Here is a 22,640-nt window from a genome sequence, read left to right as displayed (position 1 = left end):
GCAACTGGGATTGTTCGCTGTATGGTGCACAAGGCAGCTAAACATTAAATGTCGAGCACTTTAGTTGCTGCAATAAAAAATATCATAAATGCTGCTCTCATATTGGGCTTAGTTCACTTCAGAATCCAGCATAAAACTGGCTACAAAATCTTCAGAAAAAGCACAAGTCTTTGTGTTTGCAAGATTGTAGGCTTGCTTGATTGTAGGATGCCTTCCCTATTGCTGATTGTGTGGTTTCATGGATCAGGTATTATCAGTTATGTGCCCAGGAAGGTCTAGTCACATCCAAAGAAACAATTTAAAAAAAAACAGAGCCAGATGGCTCTTCGGTCCCGTACACCACAACTGGTCTGCAGACTGCACCCCTACCCATTGCACTTTTCCCACTCCTAGTTCCTCTCTGGTTCCAGGCCTTGCTCTTTGATCGATCTTGGTACTTCCCTGCTCTTTGATCACTGCCCTGCTGCAAACCAGTCCACCCATTGAGTCTTAGGTCGCCATTGCTTGGTTCCTGAGCAATGTTTGGGCTACCGGGATAGAGTAGGGGGATGAGACTGATTGGATTGCTCCACAGAGAGCTGGTATGGACCATGATGACTTGCCTCTCCTTCCTCCCTCATGCTATTGATCTGCACCCACTTCTGAAATCAAGGGAATGTTGAGTTAACCGGTTTAATTTTTTTTCACAAGGTCAACATGGGTCAATCCAGTACTATTTCTTATCTATCCACAGTGCATTTAATCAAGTTTCTGCACTTTTAGATGCTTCACAAATCACAGTGAATGTACGACTTACTGAGGCTGCTGGGGCATCATCATGGAAGGTTTCTGCTTGACAGTCAGAGACATGTGGCCTAGTGAATTGATCTTCTGTGGAAGTTGCACCAATCTCTGTGTCATGGTCTGCTGGGGCATCTGTTGAGGGATGGGCTGAGCCTGTGCCACAGTGTCTTGATTGTTTGTGGAATGAGTGCTAGACGACGTCTCCTCGCAGGCTTTACCTTTGGTGCCAGGTTTACACACACAAAGCTGGGGTCGTAAGCACATCCCTCCATTTTGGCACTGTGGAGAACAATTCGCTGTAAGAAAGAGAACATGTATAACTGACATTGTTGACATCAGATTAGCACCCCCAAAAAAAAAATCACTGGTTATCTGGAAAAGTGATGGGCAAAATTAGGCGGTTTCCTCTACATTGGAGGGACCAAACGCAGACTGGGTGACCACTTTGCAGAACACCTTTGGTCTGTTTGCAAGCATGACCCAGGCCTCCCTGTCGCTTGCCATGTTAACAGTCCACCCTGCTCTCTTGCCCACATGTCTGTCCTTGGCTTGCTGCATTGTTCCAGTGAAGCTCAACGCAAACTGGAGGAACAGCACCTCATCTTCCGACTAGGCACTTTACAGCCTTCTGGACTGAATATTGAGTTCAACAACTTTAGATCTTTAACTCCCTCCTCCATCCCCACCCCCTTTCTGTTTCTTCCCCCTCCCTTTTTTTTCCAATAATTTATATAGATTTTTCTTTTCCCACCTATTTCCATTATTTTTAAATGTATCCCACCCATCGTTTATTTCACCCCACCCCCACTAGAGCTACCTTGCTTGTCCTGCTCTCCACTCTTAATTAGCACATTCTTTTAGATAATATCACCACCTTCAACACTTCTTTGTTCTTTTGTCTGTGACATCTTTTGGTTATCTCCTCCTATCACTGCTTGCTTGTCCCAACAACACCCCCCCCCTTCTTCTCCCTCCCCCTTAAACCAGCTTATATTTCACCCCTTTCCTATTTCTACTTAGTTCTGTTGAAGGGTCATGAGGACTCGAAACGTCAACTTTGCTCTTCTCCGCCAATGCTGCCAGACCTGCTGAGTTTTTCCAGGTATTTCTGTTTTTGTTTAAAATTAGAAGCAAACTTGATGAATTCCTTTGTGCCTCAAAGAGCAACTGAGGTAGATTGTAATGGTATAAAATGTGTGATAGTGAATGGACAGCCCCTTTTACATCTCTCTTTGTATTTATCTACGTTAACATTAATGCAAATGAAAATTGCATGAGATGTAAAACAGGCTCCAGATTGACCATTCTACACTATTGCACAAAGTCAAGATCAACCCCATTGTTTCAGTTAGATTGAAGGAAGATAATAAAGCTTGAACATGGCACAAAATACACATCTGGTCAGGAGGGCTCCTTTTGCTCCTATAATCTAAAAAGAAGATGGTGTATTGTAAACCCGTGCAGAAGAAATCTTTGTATTTTAATCCAAATAAATGTACTGTCCTTGCAAAGCAACAATGTTCACTACAAACTGTTTGTTAAACATGATACAGAATAATAAGTATTACCTTGATGTAAGGCAAGGTTCCCAGGTGGAACATGGTGAGATGAGACACTGGATCAAAAATAGGGTTACAACACTAAAGGGAAAGGGGCAACTCTGTGGTCCATGCTCCAACCTAGCGAGACTCCACAAAGGGCTCAGAGCATCAGATTTACCCCTCTTTGTTCCAAGTGTGAAAAGCAGCCACATGAAACAGCCACGCAAGGAATGTTGTGGTCAGCAAAGTCATGCAAGTCGTACCTTTTCCTTCACCATATCATATATTCTAATGAGATATGCTAATGAAGAATTCAGATATTCCAAAATAAGGACACTGAAAGAAACCTCATTAGAAAGGGTTTATCTGACGTACCAATTGTATTTTTGCATCTTGTCACATTTCAGAACTTTTGTTTATTTTGGCATGGGTGGAGTTTTATGTATAATTTATATTAAAGTGTTACTTTTAAATCAAACCAGGTTTAAAGTGAATGGATTAACGGAGTAGCCACATTCAGCAGCCTCTGGGACAAAAAGGGGATTGGTATGTTAACAAGTTCCTCTGGAAGCTAATAAGTTGAACTGTTACCCTTGATGATCTGGGACAATAGGTGCTTTGTTGTCACATTTCAGTTACTTCCAATAGTCCTTCACACTTGAGATGTAAGCAAGAACTGAATCCACGCACACAAGCTAGGGGATGGATGATGGCGACTTGCACCCAGTGAGAGGGATGGGTGTCCAATCAGCTAACTGTCAACTCCAACTGGCCAACTCCTTCACAGGAAGAAGTTGGAGGTCAAGCTTCAACTTCTTGTACAAAGAGGCAACAAAGGGACAGGAAAGATGTACATTCTTGCTCAGTTGTGAAGCCTGCTGCAAAAAGACTACAAATTAAAATTGAGCTGACCAGATTCCAGCTGGGACTGGCCAGAAAGAGGAAGGGCAGTATTTGACCCATTCATGGTGATAGTGGACCATTTTATGTTATGGGAATCATGAATGGAAATTAGGAGCTTAAAACTGATGTTCTTTTTGAGCGAGTGTATGTTGTAAGATAACCCAGTTCTTGATAAGATGTTATGTGGAATTGTGTGGAATTTACAGCACAAAATCAAGCCATTTGGCCCAACTGGCCTATGCTAACATTTATACTCTACACAAGACTCCTCATACCCCTCTTCATCTAACCCTAACGGTATACCATTCTATTCTCCCTCATATATTTATCTAGCTTCCCCTTAAATGCATCTATGTTACTGGTCTCAAACGCTTCTTGCACATTCTAACCACTTTTTGGGTAAAGTCGTTTTTCCTGAGTTCCCTACTGACTATATCAGTGTCTGCCTTATATTTCTGGCCCCTAGTTTTGGCCTCCCCTACAACATGGGCCTGGCTTCACTTGAGTGTTTATCAGGCTGGCTCTCAGGATTACGGAATCGGAAAAGCGCAGAAAGAGGCCATTCAGCCCATCCTGTCTGCACCAGTTTTCCAAATGAGCAATTCGCTTAGTGCCATCCTACCGCCTTCTTCCTGTAACCCTGCACAACAAAAGTTGGAGAAGTACATATCACGACATTTTCCTCAGATTATAGACCATTCGACAAATGATTATTATTATTATTACATCCCTGATTTCACATCATATATCTAAATACCGGGTTGCTAAATTCAGGGAGAATGTCTAGGGCAGATCTGAAAATTTGCAACAGTCTCAATTATTTAAATTGCTGAATAAAATCCTTTACCACATCCTACTTTTTAACCTCACTGCTTTTCAGCAACATACAGAAACTGTGTGGCTTACTCAGCTGTGAGCGTTCAACATTATCAAGAAAATCGCAGATCCTGCAAATGTAACAAGAGAAATATTGTTTGCAACATTTTTGATTCTTCTCTTCTTCACGGAAATCAGCAATTCTCCGCACTGAAATCCAAAGTCTCAGTAACATCTGTGCTGCAAATCCACTAGCCTGGCTTGGTTTGAAGGCAGTATTCTGTTCTGCGGTAACCAAAGATATCAGACCCCAGCGTTCACCGTGCAGACACCTGCTATGAATAGCAATCTAACAATCTGACATGCCATTGAAGCCGTTCTTTTCAACTTCTTATATCTCAATTTTGTTCCATTTCCTGACAGTCGGTGAATAGAACAGGAAACGTTTACAGACGTACATCTGGGGTCCATTTGTGAAAGTGTACACAAACCCACAGCCAACATGGTGCATATGAAATAAGGCATGGATTTCACCATACAAACAACTGCTTGCTTTGGAGCAATACGTCATCATTTTCCATTTCCGGCAGGTGTAGTTAACACCACGAAGGTAACAACCAAAGAAATCTACAATCAATCTGTCTTCACATATAAAAATTCAAGATATGTCAATCAAACCTCAGGCAGCATGTGTTATACATGTGCATATTTTGTTGTTACATTTTTTTAATAAGTTAGAACTTCCAGATTGTTTCATCTTTCTTGAGGAGCAGCTGGGGCTTTACAAGTATCTGCCAATGCTGGAGGCGGTGGAATAGTCACTCAATGAGTAATCCAGGTCTCTGAGAGATGTTAGTTCAAATCCCACCATGCAGTTTGAAAATTGCGTTCAGTTATTTAAATATATCTAGAATTGAAAGCCAGTATCAGTAATAGTGACCCTGAAACTATCAGATTATTGTAAAAATCCAACTACATCATTAATGTCCTTTAGGGAAGGAAACCTGGTCTGGTCTATATGTGACTCCAGATCCCACAGTAATGTGGGGGGTCAACTCTCTGAAGTGGCCACAAAGGCTGCTCCCCATCATCTTTTCATGGGAAATTAGAGACCGACAAAAGGCGTAAATCTTTCCAGTGATGCCCACATCCTGTGAATGAGTAAATGCACAGAAAATACCCTCGGATTAAACTATGAGTCGACCTATTTACAGAAATTGGGCCACGTGCCCGTAAAGGGAATATGCAGGGCTCACATCATTACAAAATAATACTTTGTGCATTAGCTAGTATAATACTCCTGCCTGATAAGTAAGGACATTCTCCAACTTACTATAAGCAGATATAATGTCTTGTCAGTTACATTGTTAAGGTTTCTCAATTACATTGTTAAGGTTTGTTGATGTCATGTCAACTACATTGTTACAGTTAAAAGAAATGGGTTATAGGTATTAATTATCTTTGAGCACATAAAAATAGGGGATAGCTGGGACACTGGGTTGAGTGGAAGGAGAGCTGAGAGACTGAACAAGTCAATAAACTCTCTCGCTAAAGAAAATCTCTTTGTCTTGGTTTCTGCTTCACCAACTGGCTTGGATCTTATTAACAAGCAACACCACAAGATAGTCAACAGTTTAACTCAATAAATAGTCAGCGCACATGCATGCACATAAATAAAGAAACCTAAGAGGAACTTCCTTGGTATTGCTCTGGATTTGGAGCATGGTAGTCTAGTTGTTCTGCTAACCTGCCATATCTCTGAGGCAGGTAACTAAGTGCTCGTTGTACAAATGCAAAGTCACTGTATCCGCTCCTAAATTGCTGAAGTCAATCAGAGATTAGCAAATTGCCTGTTCATGTCAGGTTTTGAGTCAGAAAGATCGAAAGAACCCAGGATGAAATACCTGACTGCTTCCCCAAGAAAAATGGAACAATCTGGAAGTCACAAACTGATTCATTTGGAGGGTGGCAGGTGCATGCTAAATGCAAAACTTCTGTATATAAGCCAATAATAATAGACATCAGTGCACTAAACTGTGTTATGATCTCCAAATTTACCAAATTACCACAAAATTTAGAAATTACCAACAAGATTTCACTTTTAGGAGCTTTTACTTTAACATGAATCAGAACCAACAAAAATTAAACATGAACTAACAGGCAAATGATGCTTCAAATAAAAGGTATATTTCCGTTTAAATAATTGATACAACAACCAACAAGCACCCGCATCACTCCCCACACAAATGAGGCACCAGGTGCAATCTCACAGTCTTTCCAATTCAGCCTCTGGTTCGTAGTCTCTCTCACATTCCCCTCAATCGATTTGACCCTCGAGTCACATTCACTAGCAGGCGTATTCCATCCAAGGTCCCCAGATATGGTTAACACCAACAAGGCATATGTCTACTAACACTCTCACTCACTTCACCTTAGCCCTGATGGCATAGTTTTGCAGAATTCCTTTTCGACCGACCAACCAACAAAATCCAATGCACAATCTGGTCCTCTAATACAAACTCTCAGCTCTTTCGTATACCAGATCTATTCACACCGCTTTTAGGATTCATTCCATTTTAGCTTGCTTGTACATCTCTTACCCAAGAGCTCCTGGAGTTCTATTTTCCTTCTTACTGTCAAAGAGAAAACTGACTTTATGTAGACAGCTTGGCTTGCTCCTAAACAAACCAGGAATTTGATAACTGTGACCTGCTGTAGCACTTCTTTGTGTCTGAGTCTGTGTGCTGATCTCCTACTGCCTCCAGCTCTCCTTTGTGTCTGCATCTCTCCTTTCTGTCTGCCAGCCACACAGCTCCTGGTCTAAACTTTCTTCCTGTTGGTATTTCTTCCAGGTCATGTGTTGCCAAGTCATATGGACTAATATTTCTAATCATCCAAGAAAATCACAATTGATCCCTTCACAATTGATGCAAACTCTTAAAAGTCCTCCTTAAACATTCTTAAAAACAATTACAGATTCCCTGGATATTTTAAAGAAATTACAATTTTTCCTCACTACTGTTATGGATCAAAGGCCCTCACCACTGTGTTCTATTATTTGAGCTCAAGGTGACAGCGATTGTTGTCATTTTTTTTCTGGATTTTATTTGGATTTACACAAACTGCCAAATGCTGAAATAGCAATTATTTTGTGTTGCAACCTATCCAAAGGGATAGTACCCATTGACACCACTGTGCCAGCCAATGAATTGGAGGTGGGAAAGGACTTACAGCAAGGCTCACAGCAAATACTGTATTTTTATTTAATTGGATATGGGCATTGCTGGCAAGGCCAGCATTTGTTGTCCATTTCTGATTGCCCTTGAACTGTGAGGAGCAGTTAAGAGTCAACCTCAATGCTGTGAGTCTGGAGTCACACGTAGGCCAGACCAGACCAAATAAGGATGGCAGGTTTCCTTCTCTAAAGGGCACTGTTAACCAGAGTTTTTACAACAATTAATGATAGTTGTCATTACTGAGCCAAGCTTTATACCCTAGATTTTATTAATTGAATTTAAATTCCACCAGCTGCCATGGTGGGATTTGAACCCATGTCCCTAGAGCATCAGGATTACTAGTCCAGTGGCATTACCACTACTCCCACCACCATCTCCCCATGTTGTTTATAGCAAACAAATTCCATTCACTCAGCAAACAGAGTCTATTTAAACAGTGCACTGCAGCAAATATCTACAGAGTTCACTTTAAAAAAAAAGAGTCTCTACAAAGTATGGCAAATGTAACTCATGACCAAAACTACAGCAATGTCTTACAATAAAAGCAGATTGATTTCTTGGGCAAAATGCAGTGAGTGGAGGATAGTTGCATGATATAAATTCACCATTTCTCCAGCAAAATGCAGTGAGTGGAGGATAGTTAGATATTACAAAATCATTATTTTTCCAGAAAAATGCAGGGGGTGGAAGATAGTTATGTATTACAAGTTATGTGCATAATCCCATCGCAGATACTTACAGGTGTGATTGACGGGCAAATTACTCAATCATCTATATTCTGGCTGGAAACAGCGGTGTCACTATCTGCAGACCATTGTCTTTTCAAACCGACTTCTGTAAAATTGTGCACAGGAAAGATTCTCCACTCATTCAGGTATTTGCGTGGTGAATTTGAGCTGTTGTTTTTTTTTTCCTTGTTTAACATTTACTTTGCTTCAAAGGATTCCAGGATTAAACAAATGAAGAGAACCTCATCTCTCTCAGTGTCTTACTTCACAAGTTCAAAGCATTTGTTTAACTGCACACACATCTGTTTTAGTGCAGTAATAAAATATCTAAGTATTATGTTTTGTTTCCTCGTGCACTCAACAATGCAATAGATGCTCTTGATGGGCAATGAAATGTGTCTTCCACCCGCCCTCCCCCTCAACCCCCACATGTCAAACCCATTAATAATAGATCTAAGAACAAGCCTGTACTGAACCAACTATGTATTTCAGCTTCAGAACAGTAGATTGCTATACTGCAGTATCAGATTTCCATTATGTGCAACATCTATTCCTATAAGTCAAACCGGTAAAACTGCTAGGGCAAAGTGCCAAAGGGAAATGAAAACAAAATTCTGCCCTGTTGGCACTATTTTGAAGAAGCAGTGGGGTTCTCCCCATTTCTCCCCAGTGTCCTGGCCAATATTTATCCCTCAGCCAACATCAATAAAACAAATGATCTGGTCATTATCATATTGCTGTTTGTGGGAGCTTACTGTGCACAAATTGGCTGCTACACTTTCCACATTCTAACAGTGACTACAGTTCAAAGCGTACTTCATTGGCTATAAGTGCTTTGGGGACATCCAGAGGTCATGAAACGTGTTAGTCTTTTTTCTTGTCTCAAACTTCTTTCCTTATATGTAATCTTTAACTTTGTGCCTTTAAAGGACTTGAATCTCTAGCTTGAAGTATCCAGGTCTAGCCATCACTACTAGAGCTCTCCAGCTCCTCAGCATTGGATAAATTGTATTCCATTTGACTTTCACAAGGTCACAGCTTCTCTACAAACTGGGTTACTAAATTACATTCATCTGTGTTCTGCTTCTGGTGTTACTCATAAGTTTTCGCTGCATGTCAGAGCAGTGAGATTCTGGTGCCACATCAGTGTCCAACCACATAAAGCAGATCACATTGAAGAGTATGGCCCAGGGTGGAGTGCTGCTGGAATTTCAAGGCAGACGCTACCCATTTTGTGACAGAAGGCAAGTACACATTGCATAAAAACCATCAGGTCTTTCTTGCACACCACCCCACTCTTAACCATACCACGTACTATTCCTGGCCAATGGGCAAGCTGCTTACAAAACTCTATCAACACTGAAATGACATAGAAACACAGGCTTTCTGACTGGGTGGCTTGCTGATTGGGCCTTCGTCAGGCCACCTGACCATTAGGGTGCTGACTTGATTATGTCAGTGAAGCTGACCCAGCACAATATGGGCAAGCAGCAGGTTCAGAATGGGCTTGGCAATGCATGCTCACCAGGGAGGGGATCAGGCTTGCGGACTGCTGATTTCCAGTGATAAGATAAGTAACTTTGAACAAGGAGAAAATTTCTGGTAGCCTTTATGCATAGTTCAGCCGCTGCAAATGCTGTTTTGTGCACCAAAAACGGCTGGCAACTTTATCCAAGAGATGGGACACAGCGGAAGACTGAAAGAAGGTGGCCCCAATACTAACTCCCTGATGACAGGCAGGAGGGTGCAGGGTGAAAATGAAGAAGTGCAGAATGTAGCCCCAACCCATCTCTAACAGTAAATGGAGTTGCGAAGATAGCAAAGGATGAATGCAGTAGACCTCTGACAGGTACGTGGACAGATTCAGTGGCAAAGGTAGCTTTCCGAAGACCAGAATCAAGATTTGAATCTCATTGAGCGCTCAGAAAATGGAAACACCATAACAATAAGCACTTACAAATATAGGGATCTGGAAACATTTAGCTGGCTTTTGTCCCAAAGAAGAAGTCAAACCTTAATTCTTTTAAAAACGTTGGTCCAGTTTAACCTTATTTGGTCAAAATAAGAGCTTGTGTATCAGCATTATGACCCAAAAAGTTCCAGAAGGAATACCCTCAGTCTCTGAGCAGTACGCCTCAAGGATTTGATGAAGGACAGTGATCAGTGGGTTATCTTCAGTAGACATGGTCTCTCAGAGTTTTAAAGACTCACTGCTTATCTTTTCATTTTAAGGGAATGGCAGAAATTCCTGAATCAGTGGACAATGTATGATTGTCTAAGATGTTCACAATGAGGATTCAGTCTCACTTCAGAAAGTAACAAGGGGTTGCTGCCATTTTCAAGGATAACTCCTTTTGCCTCTCCCTGTCTGTGCATGGGAATTTTCCAATAATAAACCTGCTCCTTTAAATTAGAGCTTAACTACTCTTTTCTGGGCTCCTGATGTCAAACAATCAAGAACCTGAGAAAAGGTGCAAAGGGAGTTCACTATTAATAGGTTAAGTACAAACAGGTGCTCATTCATATAACCTGAAATTTTCCTCACCAGGTGTGGATTTAATTATTATTTATTGTAAAACAGGTCCAGAAATTAAGAGGAAACTTGATGCAGAGGAGAGGGCTCCTCTCACAAAAGAGTAGCAATTGTTGTTCTAACCTTTAGAAAGTTCTAGTACTACTGATGGTCAGCGTTCCCCCCTCTGTCCCCCAGCTGGGTCAATTTTACACTGGGGCTTGCTCCATGCAGATGACGGGTGAACGAGGTCCATGAGCTGGCTCACATATTACTAAAACCAGCTGCCTCATCTCAACAGCAGAGACACGCAGAAAATGGACAGCTTGAGGGGTCAATTCTGGCAGCAGAGAGAGGGAGGCAGTTTAGAATATAAATGGTGGGAGCCAGTGCTCGTCAGGCACCACGCTCCGGAACAAGCCGACCAATGTAAAAAACAGTTGTATTTATATATAGTGCTTTTCATGACCACTGGGTGTCTCAAACCTTACAGCCAATGAAGTGCTTTTGACATGTAGCCTCTGTTGTAATGTCGGAAACACAGCAGCCAGTTTACACTAGGCAAATTCCCACAAACAGCAAAGTGATAATGGCCAGATAATCTGTTTTTGTGATGTTGGTTAAGGGATAAATATTGGCCAGGACACCACTCCCCTAGGGTCTGCTTCAAGATAGCACCAGGGGTTCTTTTACATTCACCCAAGCAAACAGATGGGGCCTTGGATTGTCTCATCTGAAAAACAGCATCTCCGACAGTGCAGCACTCCCTCCCTCACACTGTACTGAGTCTCAGCCGTGCTTTTTGTGCTCGAGCCCTGGAATGGGGCTGGAACCCGGAACCTTGTGACTCAGAGGTGAGAGTGCTCCGGACTGAGCCACAGCTCTTCACTGGATCGTGATTCAAACTGCCTAACAAAGCACAATAAAGCAGCTGAACAGGACAAAGGCAGTGAATGAGGCTGATAGTTTCCTTTGTTACATGCATTCCACTTATGACACAAACATCACCTAATGTGTTAAGGACAAGGCAGCGAAGCCTGAAAATAATGGAAATAAAAGCTCAACCCCATATTGTGCATGTGTGGACAGCAAGTTCCTTTCTCCTGACACAGAGTTTCACAGCACAGCTCAGATGTAAATTTGGAGGATTAGATTTCTATAATATTTGGGGAAATAAAATCTGTTCAACCCTTGAAAAAGAGCTTCATCACTCCCCAGCGCTCCCTTCTATATACATGTGCCCCTATAATCCCTGGAGGCATCTAATGCTCAGGGGACAACTTGCAATTCACCCCTGCATTTGCACGAGGAAGCATAGGGAGATTGGAACATAGTGGTAATGTTACTGGACTGGTAATTCAAAGACCTAGATTAATGCTTGGGAGAAAAATCCCTCCACGGCAATAAATCTGGAATAAGATGCTAGTTTCATTAATAATGATCATGAAACTACTGGATTGTGGTAAAAGATCCACTAATCCCCTTCAAGGGGAGGAAATTTGCCATCCTGTCTCAGTCTGTCCTGCACATGACTCCAGACCACCAGCAAGGTGGTTGACTCTTATCTGCCCTCTGAAATGGAGTAGTTCACCACTCAGTTATATCAAATAAGTACAGAGAAAAGTACTGTGGGTGTACCTACATCTGCAGTGGTTCAAGAAGGTGGTTCAGCACCAGCTTCACAAGGGCAATTGGGATGAGCAATAAATGCTTGCCCAGCCAGTAACACTCACCTCACACTGACTAATAGCATTTACATATAGGAGGAGATCAATCATTACAAATTAACCCTTCTAAACATGCTAGCACAACAGAGCAGATTTCCTCTTGGAAATAAAAACTTCCATGTTGACAGCTCAGGTGTCCGATATGCCCAGTTTAACGCAATAGCCCGAATGGAATCTAATCGCCGCTGAAGATAGCTCCTTCCAGCGAGAAACTGCAATGTTTACCGTGGCACTTTGCCTCAATTACCTTGGTCACATTCCAGTCCTGAGTGGACCCGTTCCCAAGGATAACAATCCTACAAATCTCAAACCAACGCAGGAATTCTCCACCAAGCAGTGGTTAAAACTGGAGTACCCATTTATGTGAAACTACCGGGGCTTCAGGGCTACCAGTTTACAAAGTTTCTTAGGGTGGTGGGTTTGGGCCTCCCGCAAGGTGCCATAGCTAAGCTAGGCAGAATGTGGAGTTGAGGCCACAATCAGATCAGCCATGGCCTTATTGGATGCCGGAGCAGGCTCAATGGCCGACTCCTGCTCCTAATTCGTGTGTTTGTTGACAAAGATTGTGTTATCCAGTAATGTCAAATTTGCAATTAAAAGAATACACAGCACCTTTTACAGCCCCAGGACATCCCAAAGTGCCATCCAGCTGATGACGTACTTTTGAATTGCAGTAACTGCTATATCTAAGGAACATAGCAGCCAATTTGTACGCAGAAAGCTCCCACAAATTGCACTGCAGTAGTTACCAATTATATACATTTCCATATTTCATGAAAGGTCTGGCTCTAATTTTAAGTCTATGCTTGCTAGTCTTAGACTCCCCAACCAACAGAAATAGGATAGATAGAGGGAAACTATCTGTTCCCTTTAATATCTTGACAACTTCAATCAAATCACCTCAGTCCCAGGGAATATAACCGTTACTTGCTTAATCTTGCCACATAATAATAATAAACCCTTCGAGTCCAGGTATCATTCAGATAACTCTACACTACACTCAAGATCAAGTATATCCTTCCCAAGGTATGGTGCCCAGAACTGCTCACAGTACTCCAGGTGCGGTCTAACCAGGGTTTATTCAGCTGCAGCATGACTTCTACCCTCTTGTATTCTAGTCCTTTAGAGATAAAGGCCAGCAATCTATTAGCCTTTTTGATTATTTTCTTTGACTGTTCATGAAATTTTAATGAGCTTAATATAAATATCTATAGAATATAGATCTGTACATGGAGCTGGGTCGTAGATCAGTCATGATCTCATTGAATGGTGGAACAGGTTCTAGGGGATTAATAACCCCCTCCTATTCCCGTGACTCCACTCTGGAAAGTTAGCTTTTCACTGCCCACAACAGCCCAATGCCTATCGAGGCCCAACCTCCAAATTCACCCATTGACCCTGCTTAACCGAGATGTACCTGCCTGTCATCAAGGAAAGTTCCTGGCCCCGATTGGCCCTCAGAACCTCAATCTGCAGAACTATACACAAGCCTCAGGAAGCTAGAAGTAAAAAGGGAAGGTGGCCGGAATTATTTTACGCAAACTATACAAACGTTACTACTTTGGGAACCCACAATTTCCAACCTCAGATGGGCTATAATGTGATGGAGGTGAATATAGACATTTTCCTCCTCTAAGATGGAGTCCAGTCAGTTATCTATGAAAATGAAAGGAAAAAGAAAGCTATTAGACGAATACTGCTCCCTCCTTTCTTGTACATCAATTAGGATAATCCTGCTTCAATGACCTTCCCTCCATCATAAGGTTACAGGTGGGGATGTTCATTGATGGACACAATGTTCAGCACCCTTCGCAATTCCTCAGGTACTGAAGCAATCCGTGTCCTTGTGCAGCAAGACCTGGACAACATTCAGGCTTGGGATAATAAGTGGCAAATAACATCTGTGCCACAAAAGTGCCAGGCAATGACCATCGCCATCAAGAGAGAAACTAACCATTGCCCCTTGGCATTCAATGGCATTACCATAGCCAGATCACCCACTATCGAGATCCTGGAGGTTACCATTGACCAGAAACTGAACCAGCCCAGCTGTATAAATACTGTGGTTACAAAAGCAAGTCAGGGGCTGGAAATTCTGTGGAGAGTAACTCACTTCCTGTCTCCCCAAAGCCTGTCCACCAACTACAAGGCACATGTCAGGAGTGTGATGGAATACTCTCCACTTGCCTGGATGAGTGCAGCTCCCACCACACTCAAGAAGCTTGACACCATCCAGGACAAAGCAGAAAATTTGATTGGCAGCACATCCACCACCTTCAACATTCACTCCCTCCACCACCGACGCACAGTAGCAGCAGTGTGTACCATCTACAAGATGCACTGCAGCAATTCACCAAGGCCAATTAGACAGCACCTCCCAAACCCTTGACCACTACCATCCAGAAGGACAAGAGCAGCAGACACATGGGAACACCACCATCTGCACATTCCCCTCCAAGTAACTCACTGTCCTGGCTTGGAAATATATCACCGTTCCTTCACTGTCGCTGGGTCAAAAGGAACTCGCTTCTTAACAGCACTGTGGGTGTACCTACACCATAGGGACTGCAGCGATTCCAGGCGGTGGCTCGCCACCACCTTCTTGAGGGCAATTAGCGATGGACAATAAACGCTGGCCTGGCCACCAACACCCACATCCCATGAAAGAATAATAAAAAAAGAAAACAATTGTATTCTTGTGTCTGTTTCTGCTGCAAGCAAAGGACGAGAAGCAGCACTGAAGCCCAGCTTGGACAATGATCCACAGTCACAAATAGAGGCCCAGGGATACTTGAAGCAGGGTAAACTCCTGCTGAATGGGTAAAAACTGCATTAAGTACAAATTAAGGTGGTATTATGCTGTAAACAGAAGAAGCTATTCCTGATTCTGCACAGTTCCAGAAACACAGGCAGGCTTCTGGCAACTGGAAAAGCGGCTGCTGGTCATGTATGCGGCTATCCAGTGATGATTAACAAGCTCTTTCCATGGGCACATACCAGCTAAGTACAACCCTGTCCTGAAAACCACACAGGCTAGCATGTGAGGGTGCCATCTGGAGATACACAGCCTGCTACGTATCTGACATTGCTGCCATTTGGATGTCCCAAGTAAGTTTCCAGATGGACTGGAAATAGCACGAAATAATTTGGATGCGCTTTAGCTCACCATGGGACTTAGAACATAAGTTACTTGATATTTGGTTTTCAAGAATTTATGATACAACCCACGAGCGACAAAGCTGCAAGGGGGAAGAGTGGAATACCTTCTACACCCATCCTAATGACTAATGCCATATATTTACATGTAGCAGCTTATGATATTTACCATAAATGATTTTTAGAAATTATTTGTGAAACTGACAAACAAATCTAATGGCTAGAAGTTCGCAATCTCATTAAAATTAATCTAAGTATTCCGCAGTATTGTAAATTAATGAAAATAATTCTGAATTCATCAAAATACACAACACAGAAGAAGGCCATTTGGCCCATCATGCATGTGCCAGGTCTTTGAAAGAGCTTTCTAATTAGCCCCACAGCCTTGCTCTTTCCCCATAGCCCTGCAAATATTTTCTTTTACAAGTATTTATCCAATTCCCTTTTGAAAGTTACGATTGAATATCTGCTCTCAGCACCCTTTCAGGCAGTGCATTTCCAGATCATGACAACTCTCTGTGTAAATCTTTATCCCCCCTCCTCATCCTCCTTCTGATCTTTTGCCAATTATCTTAAGTCCTGATCTTAAGCCGGTGTACTGCGGTTACCAACCGCTCCTGCCCGGAGAAACAGTTATCCATTATGCACGACATCATTTCAAATGCCGCTATTTTCCCTTGGTTGTACAGAACTTGGGTATTGCTGAAAAAAAGAGACATGCTGTTGAAGTTTTTTATCTTGCACTCATCAGGACAGACATGAGAAAATCAAATTTCAAAGAGTGCAACAATTTATGCTGCATGAGAAAAGAGTGCTGATTGGTTGGCAAATCAACTCTGACCGGTCAAGGTGTGGCCATGGAGAATGCACCAGGGAACTATTATCCTCTGCTTCTACCTCCTCCCCAAAATCCACAAATAGGACTATCCCGGCAGACCGATCATGTCGGCCTGTTCCTGCCCCATGGAACTCATTTCTTGCTATCTTGACTCCATTCTCTCTCCCCTTGTCCAGTCTCTTCCCACCTACATCCGCGATTCCTCTGACGCCCTACATCATATCAACAATTTCCAGTTCCCAGGCCCCAACCGCCTCCTCTTCACCGTGGATGCCCAATCCCTCTACACCTCCATCCCTCACCGGGATGGCCTGAGGGCTCTCTGCTTCTTCCTCAAACAGAGGCCCGAACATTCCCCATCCACCACTACTCTCCTCTGTCTGGCTGAACTTGTTCTCTCACTGAACAATTTCTCCTTAAACTCGTCTCACTTCCTCCAAATAAAAGGTGTGGCTATGGGTACCCGCATGGGCCCCAGTTATGCCTGTCTCTTTATGGGGTATGTGGAACATTCCTTGTTCCAGTCCTACTCCAGCCCCCTCCCACAACTCTTTCTCCGGTACATCGATGATTACTTCAGTGCTGCTTCATGCTCTCGTCTGGACCTGGAAAAATTTATTAATTTTGCTTCCAATCTCCACCCCTCCATCATTTCACATGGTCCATCTCTGACACTTCCCTTCCCTTCCTTGACCTCTCTGCCTCAGTTTCTGGTGTTAGACTGTCCACCAATATTCATTACAAGCCTACCGACTCCCACAGCTACCTCGACTACAGCTCCTCACACCCCGCTTCCTGTAAGGACTCCATCCCATTCTCTCAGTTCCTTCACCTCCGTCGCATCTGTTCTGATGATGCCACTTTCCAAAACAGTTCCTCTGACATGACTTCCTTCTTCCTTAACTGAGGTTTTCCACCCACGGTGGTTGACAGGGCCCTCAACCGTGTCCGGCCCATCTCCCGCGCATCCGCCCTCACACCTTCCTCTCCCTCCCAGAACCATGATAGGGTCCCCCTTGTCCTCACTTATCATCCCATTAGCCTCCACATTCAAAGGATCATCCTCCGCCATTTCTGCCAACTCCAGCATGATGCCACCACTAAACACATCTTCCTTTCACCCCCCTGGCGGCATTCCGCAGGGATCGTTCCCTCCAGGACACCTTGGTCCATTCTTCCATCACCCCCTACTCCTCAACCCCCTCCCACGGCACCTTCCCATGCAACTGCAGAAGGTGCAACACCTGCCCCTTTACTTCCCCTCTCCTCACTGTCCAAGGGCCCAAACACTCCTTTCAAGTGAAGCAGCATTTCACTTGCACTTCCCTCAATTTAGTCTACTGCATTCGCTGCTCCCAATGTGGTCTCCTCTGCATTGGAGAGACCAAACGCAGACTGGGTGACCGCTTTGTGGAACACCTTTGGTCTGTCCACAAGCATGACCCAGACCTCCCTGTCGCTTGCCATTTCAACACACCACCCTGCTCTCTTGCCCACATGTCTGTCCTTGGCTTGCTGCAATGTCCCAGTGAAGCTCAACGCAAACTGGAGGAACAGCACCTCATCTTCCGATTAGGCACTTTACAGCCTTCCGGACTTAACATTGAGTTCAACAACTTCAGATCATGAACTCTCTCCTCCATCCCCACCCCCTTTCCGATCCTTTTTCCAATAGTTTATCATTTTTAAAATATATTTTTCTTTTCCCACCTATTTCCATTATTTTAAAATTTATTTCCATCCATTGTTTTATCTCCCTCTTTTAGCCCATTTCGATCCCTTCCCCCGACCCCACCCCCACTAGGGCCATCTGTCATTTGCTCGTTCTGATTCCTACCCTTAATGTCACCATTAGCACATTCCTTAGCTAATATCACCACCGTCGACACCCCTTTGTCCTTTTGTCTATGACATCTTTGGCAATCTCTTCTTTGCCTCCACCTATCACTGGCCCCCTATCCAGCTCTACCTGTCCCACCCCACCTTAAACCAGCTTATATTTCACCTCATTTCTATATTTCCTTAGCTCTGATGAAGAGTCATACGGACTCGAAACGTTAACTGTATTCCTCTTCACAGATGCTGTCAGACCTGCTGAGTTTTTCCAGCTATTTTTGTTTTTGTTTCAGATTTCCAGCATCGACAGTATTTTACTTTTATATTATCCTCCAGGCTTTTGTTTAACTTAAAACAAAGGTGCAATGCCTGGACATGGTCCTCTTGCCTGCCTATTAATATATGTAGCTTCTAGCAGGTGTAAGTGAGCCACATTGCAAGCCTGACTGATAATCTTTAATTGGTTGTTAGTGTATTTTTTAGTATACTGTGGTTCATTGACGCTTTCTAGAAGCTACACATATTCGTACGCAGTGACTCTGTCCCCTGCAGGCAAATGGAACATGTCCAGGGTATGGTGCCTTTTTAAAATTAACAAAAGCCTGGAGGATAATAATTCCCTGGTGCATTCTCCATGGCAACGCCTCGACCAATCAGAGTCGACTTGCCAACCAATCTTTTCTCATGCAGTATAAATTGCTGCTTCCTTTGAAATTTGGCATTCTTGCATCTGTCCTTACGAGTGTAAGGTGAAGCATGTCTCTTTTTTCAGCAATAACCCTATTCTCCTTGTACCATCCATGTTGCGCGACATTTCCGATATCAGAGGGAACTGGTGAATAAACACAGAAAGAAATGGGATGAGCTGAAATCCAGAGGCTCAAACAATTCCACGTGATCCAGAATAAAAACATTTTCTGTGAATGTTGCCTAGGCTGCTTCCATTTCTAACAAGTTAAATAAAGATGCAGTTATTTTTGGTTGTCAAACATCAACAAGTTACCACATGTTGTTATGCATTTAGCACGATAGTTAAGTAGTTACCGCTGATATGAGCTTTGGAAACAGGTCTGTTTACTCCATTCAAGCCTAGAAAGGGAAGAAGTACAATCAAACACTAAAGAGCTTTCATAACAGCTAATGCCGAACTGTCAATGTCAGGAACACGATAGGAGATTTTATGATCAAAAATGAGCAAGACAAATCCCAAGCTCTTTTAAACTAATTGAGGTGAGGATCATTTTTAAAAATCAACACTGCCACAGCTTACATTTTTAAAGTAAAATGACAAAGTCTCACTAGGGCACAGATACTTATTTATGATGTTAAATGCCTCTACTTACCTGGTTACCTATTTATTCCTCAGCCTTTTATTTTGCTATCTCTCCCCTCCCCACACTATCCCTAACACAGAAGACAGCCAGAGGGTTTGCTCCCAACACGGTCCCAATGCTGTTCTTAAAGCAGCCTCTATGAAGTGCACAAGAGTGGCCTGGGTTGACTCATGCTCCATTTGTTCCCCTTCGTGCCTGCAAGCCTACGCACTGCACTGGCAATCGTCCTGCTCCAACCCCCAGCACGCCTTCCCCCAGCCTCATGGGTTGGTATGAGGAGCTTGCTCTATGAAGTATCACCAGCACCAAATTGGTAGTCCCACCATCCATAACACAACATGTCATTCCAGCAACCCTCTTAACCATCATACTGCCTGCACTGTTCACTGAATTAAAGGGACAGCATACATCACTAACAGCGATCCCATTTTATTCCTAATTTGAATGGAAAGTGCTTAATGAACGTGGAACAGTGGCTGGGATTTTCCGGCCCTGCTATGGCAGGATGCAGCAGGCCAGGCAACATCCATTGACTTTCGGCGGAACTGGAAGATTCCAGAGGCAACGGAAAATCCCGGCCAGTGTCTTTACTCGCTCTCACATTTATTAGAGTACAATTAGCTCAATTTTCTGCCTTATACAACAAAATAGGTTTACCACCAAGCCTAGGGCACGGCTTCCGAGGTTAATACACTTCCTTCACTTTCTCAACCACGGTAATTCCCTTCAAGAAAAATCGCTGGGTGTAAATTATTTTGGAATGTTCTCAGAGGCATGACAAGATGCCACAAGCTATTCATTTTCCTTTCAATTTTCTCAGCTGCCAGTTGAAATAACGGTGACAATTATTTGTTTTTGATAGCCAGCGCCCCAGATAATAGCATCCATTGCAGTGACTCAGAATTAACCCAAATACCAAACAAAGAATGATAGAATGATAAAATGATAGAATGATAGAATGATCCAGCACAGAAGGCGTCCATTTAGCCCACCATGTATCAGCTCTTTGAAGGAACTATCCAATTAGTCCCACTCCCTTGCCCTTTCCCCTTCAAATATTCATCCAATTCCCTTGTGGAAGTTATTACTGCATCTGCTTCCATCTTTTAGCAGTGCATTCCCAAATCGCAGGAACTCGCTGTGTAAAACAAATTCTCTTCATCTCCCCACTCGTTCTTTCACCAATTACATTAAACCTGTGCACTTTGGGAGGTCATTTTGTGTTTGCAAGAAGGGAGCTGACAAGCAGCTCTTAGGCTAATCTGAAGAGCCAGCCACCGGTGTGAACTGAGTGGAAGCCGTCTGGGTCACATGCCAATTTCCTCTTTTAAATATTGGAAATACTGAAGCCTTTGTCCGCACCCCCTAGCTCACCACTCCATTCAGCTCCCAGGCAATAATCTGAGATTAAGTCAGTCTGTTTGCAACCTTGGTGTCGCATTTGATCCCAAGATAAGATTCCACCCTTACATTAGTGTGATCACTAAAACCGCCTATTTCCACCTCTGTAACACTGCCCAACCACACCTATCCCAGCTCATCTGTTGCTGAAACCCTCATTCATGCATTCATTATCTCTAGATTCAACTATTCCAACATACTCCTGGCTTGCCTCCCACATTCCACCCTCCATAGGGAGGTTTCCGCTGTCCTTGTCTGAACTCGCAGCAGGCCCTGCTCCCCTATCAACTCTGAGTTCACTGACTGACATTGACTCCCAGTCAAGCAATGCCTTGACGTTAAAATTCACATCCTTGTTTGCCTATCTCTGTAATCTCCTCCAGCCCCACAGGATATCCCCGAGATATCAGCACTGCTTTAATTCTGGCCTCTTGTGCATTCCCAATCATCACTGCTCCACCATTGGAGGCCGTGCCTTCAGTTAATGGGATCACAACCTCTGTGGAATTCCCTCCCTACTTCGCTCCACCTCTCGACTTCGCTTTCCTCCTTTAAGACACTCCTTAAAACCTACCTCTTTGACCGAGCTTCTGGTCATCTGGCTTAATATCTCCTTATGTGACTTGGTATCATACTTTATGACGCTCCTGGGAAGTACCTTGGAAAGTTTCATTGCCTTAAAGGTGCTATATAAACATAAGTTGTTGTTATACATTACAGAACAGAGGGAGCAGAGACATGAACAGACATCTACGGTAGTTTGCTCTGCAGGCAGCATTTTCCAGCAGGTAACAAATATATTTGCTACCGTTCTTTGTCAGACACAAATGAAAGAGGGAGGGAGGTTAAAAGTGTATTAAACAGAAACTACTCCCTAGACTTAACTTGATCCTCAGATAATAGAATCTAAATAGCCCTACAGCAGTGCTATCAAATTCCATTCATTAATTAATCCAGGGAAATGACTTACTTGCACTGGCTGAAAAACAAAGTAACTAAACAGTTTGCTGAGGAAAGTTTGTAATCAGTGAGCTTTGCAATTTATTTTAATCCTCGCACTAATTTACCCTTTTCCCAGCACCCATCTATACCAAAGTTGTACTTATTTCTTTGTTTGAACTTCCAAAGGTAAAAATTCAAGTGGCTATGTTTTACAAGTGAGCAACTCATTTAAGTGTGTTTATAACCAAAACTATGCCAAACGCTGAATTTTTAAGACTGCCTATCCAAAATGGACAACAGGTATAGATCATGTTAAAAAGAAACAGCAAAATGGTGCAAAAGCACTTCCTAAAAACAAATCTTCGCAGGCAAGAGTTGCCAAAATCCCGACAGATTAATCAAACTTTAGTGTGGATTGCATGTGACCCAGCCTCTTCATTTGAAACTTAACCTTTCTTTGAAATGAAAAATTGAAATACAAATTACATCTGTCTTTGGTGGATTCAGTTCCTCCTACATGTGCATCATTTCAAATTTTACTCTTCCAGTCTTTTCATTATAGTGTACATTTCGACCTTATTTGGATGTTAACCTTTCAAAGTCATTTATATTGGCTCAAACAATGAGTCAGTAAGCAGAGAGTTTCAGATTTATATTTCACTGGGATAATGTAATTGCATGTTTTATGAATGACATCACCTTGATCCAGTAGGCAGGTTTAGTGTGCAGTTAGGTACACAATCAAGGCCAGATCTCCCCGAACAATGCGTAAAATAACCTGTTTTTTTGTTATGTTGATTGAGGGGCACATGTTGGCCAGGGTTCTGGGGACAACTCCCCTGTTTTTTCTTCAAAGTAGTGCAGCAGGATCCCTTACCCTCACTTGA

General features: G+C 42.9%; 1 protein-coding gene across 4 annotated transcripts in view; it reads right to left on the bottom strand.

Moving 5' to 3' along the window:
• The window catches only part of ltbp1 (latent transforming growth factor beta binding protein 1), a 383,951-nt gene that overhangs the window by 352,789 nt on the left and 8,522 nt on the right, over positions 1–22,640 (bottom strand). For all 4 annotated transcript variants that reach the window (XM_078557330.1, XM_078557333.1, XM_078557331.1 and 1 more), the window contains exon 3: positions 797–1,079. In XM_078557330.1, the coding sequence (XP_078413456.1) occupies positions 797–1,079 (283 nt within the window). The remainder of the gene's footprint in view (positions 1–796; positions 1,080–22,640) is intronic.

This window comes from Cetorhinus maximus, chromosome 14 (assembly GCF_964194155.1).
Source record: "Cetorhinus maximus chromosome 14, sCetMax3.hap1.1, whole genome shotgun sequence".
NCBI lineage: Eukaryota > Metazoa > Chordata > Chondrichthyes > Lamniformes > Cetorhinidae > Cetorhinus > Cetorhinus maximus.
This window is presented reverse-complemented; position numbering and strand designations above follow the sequence as displayed.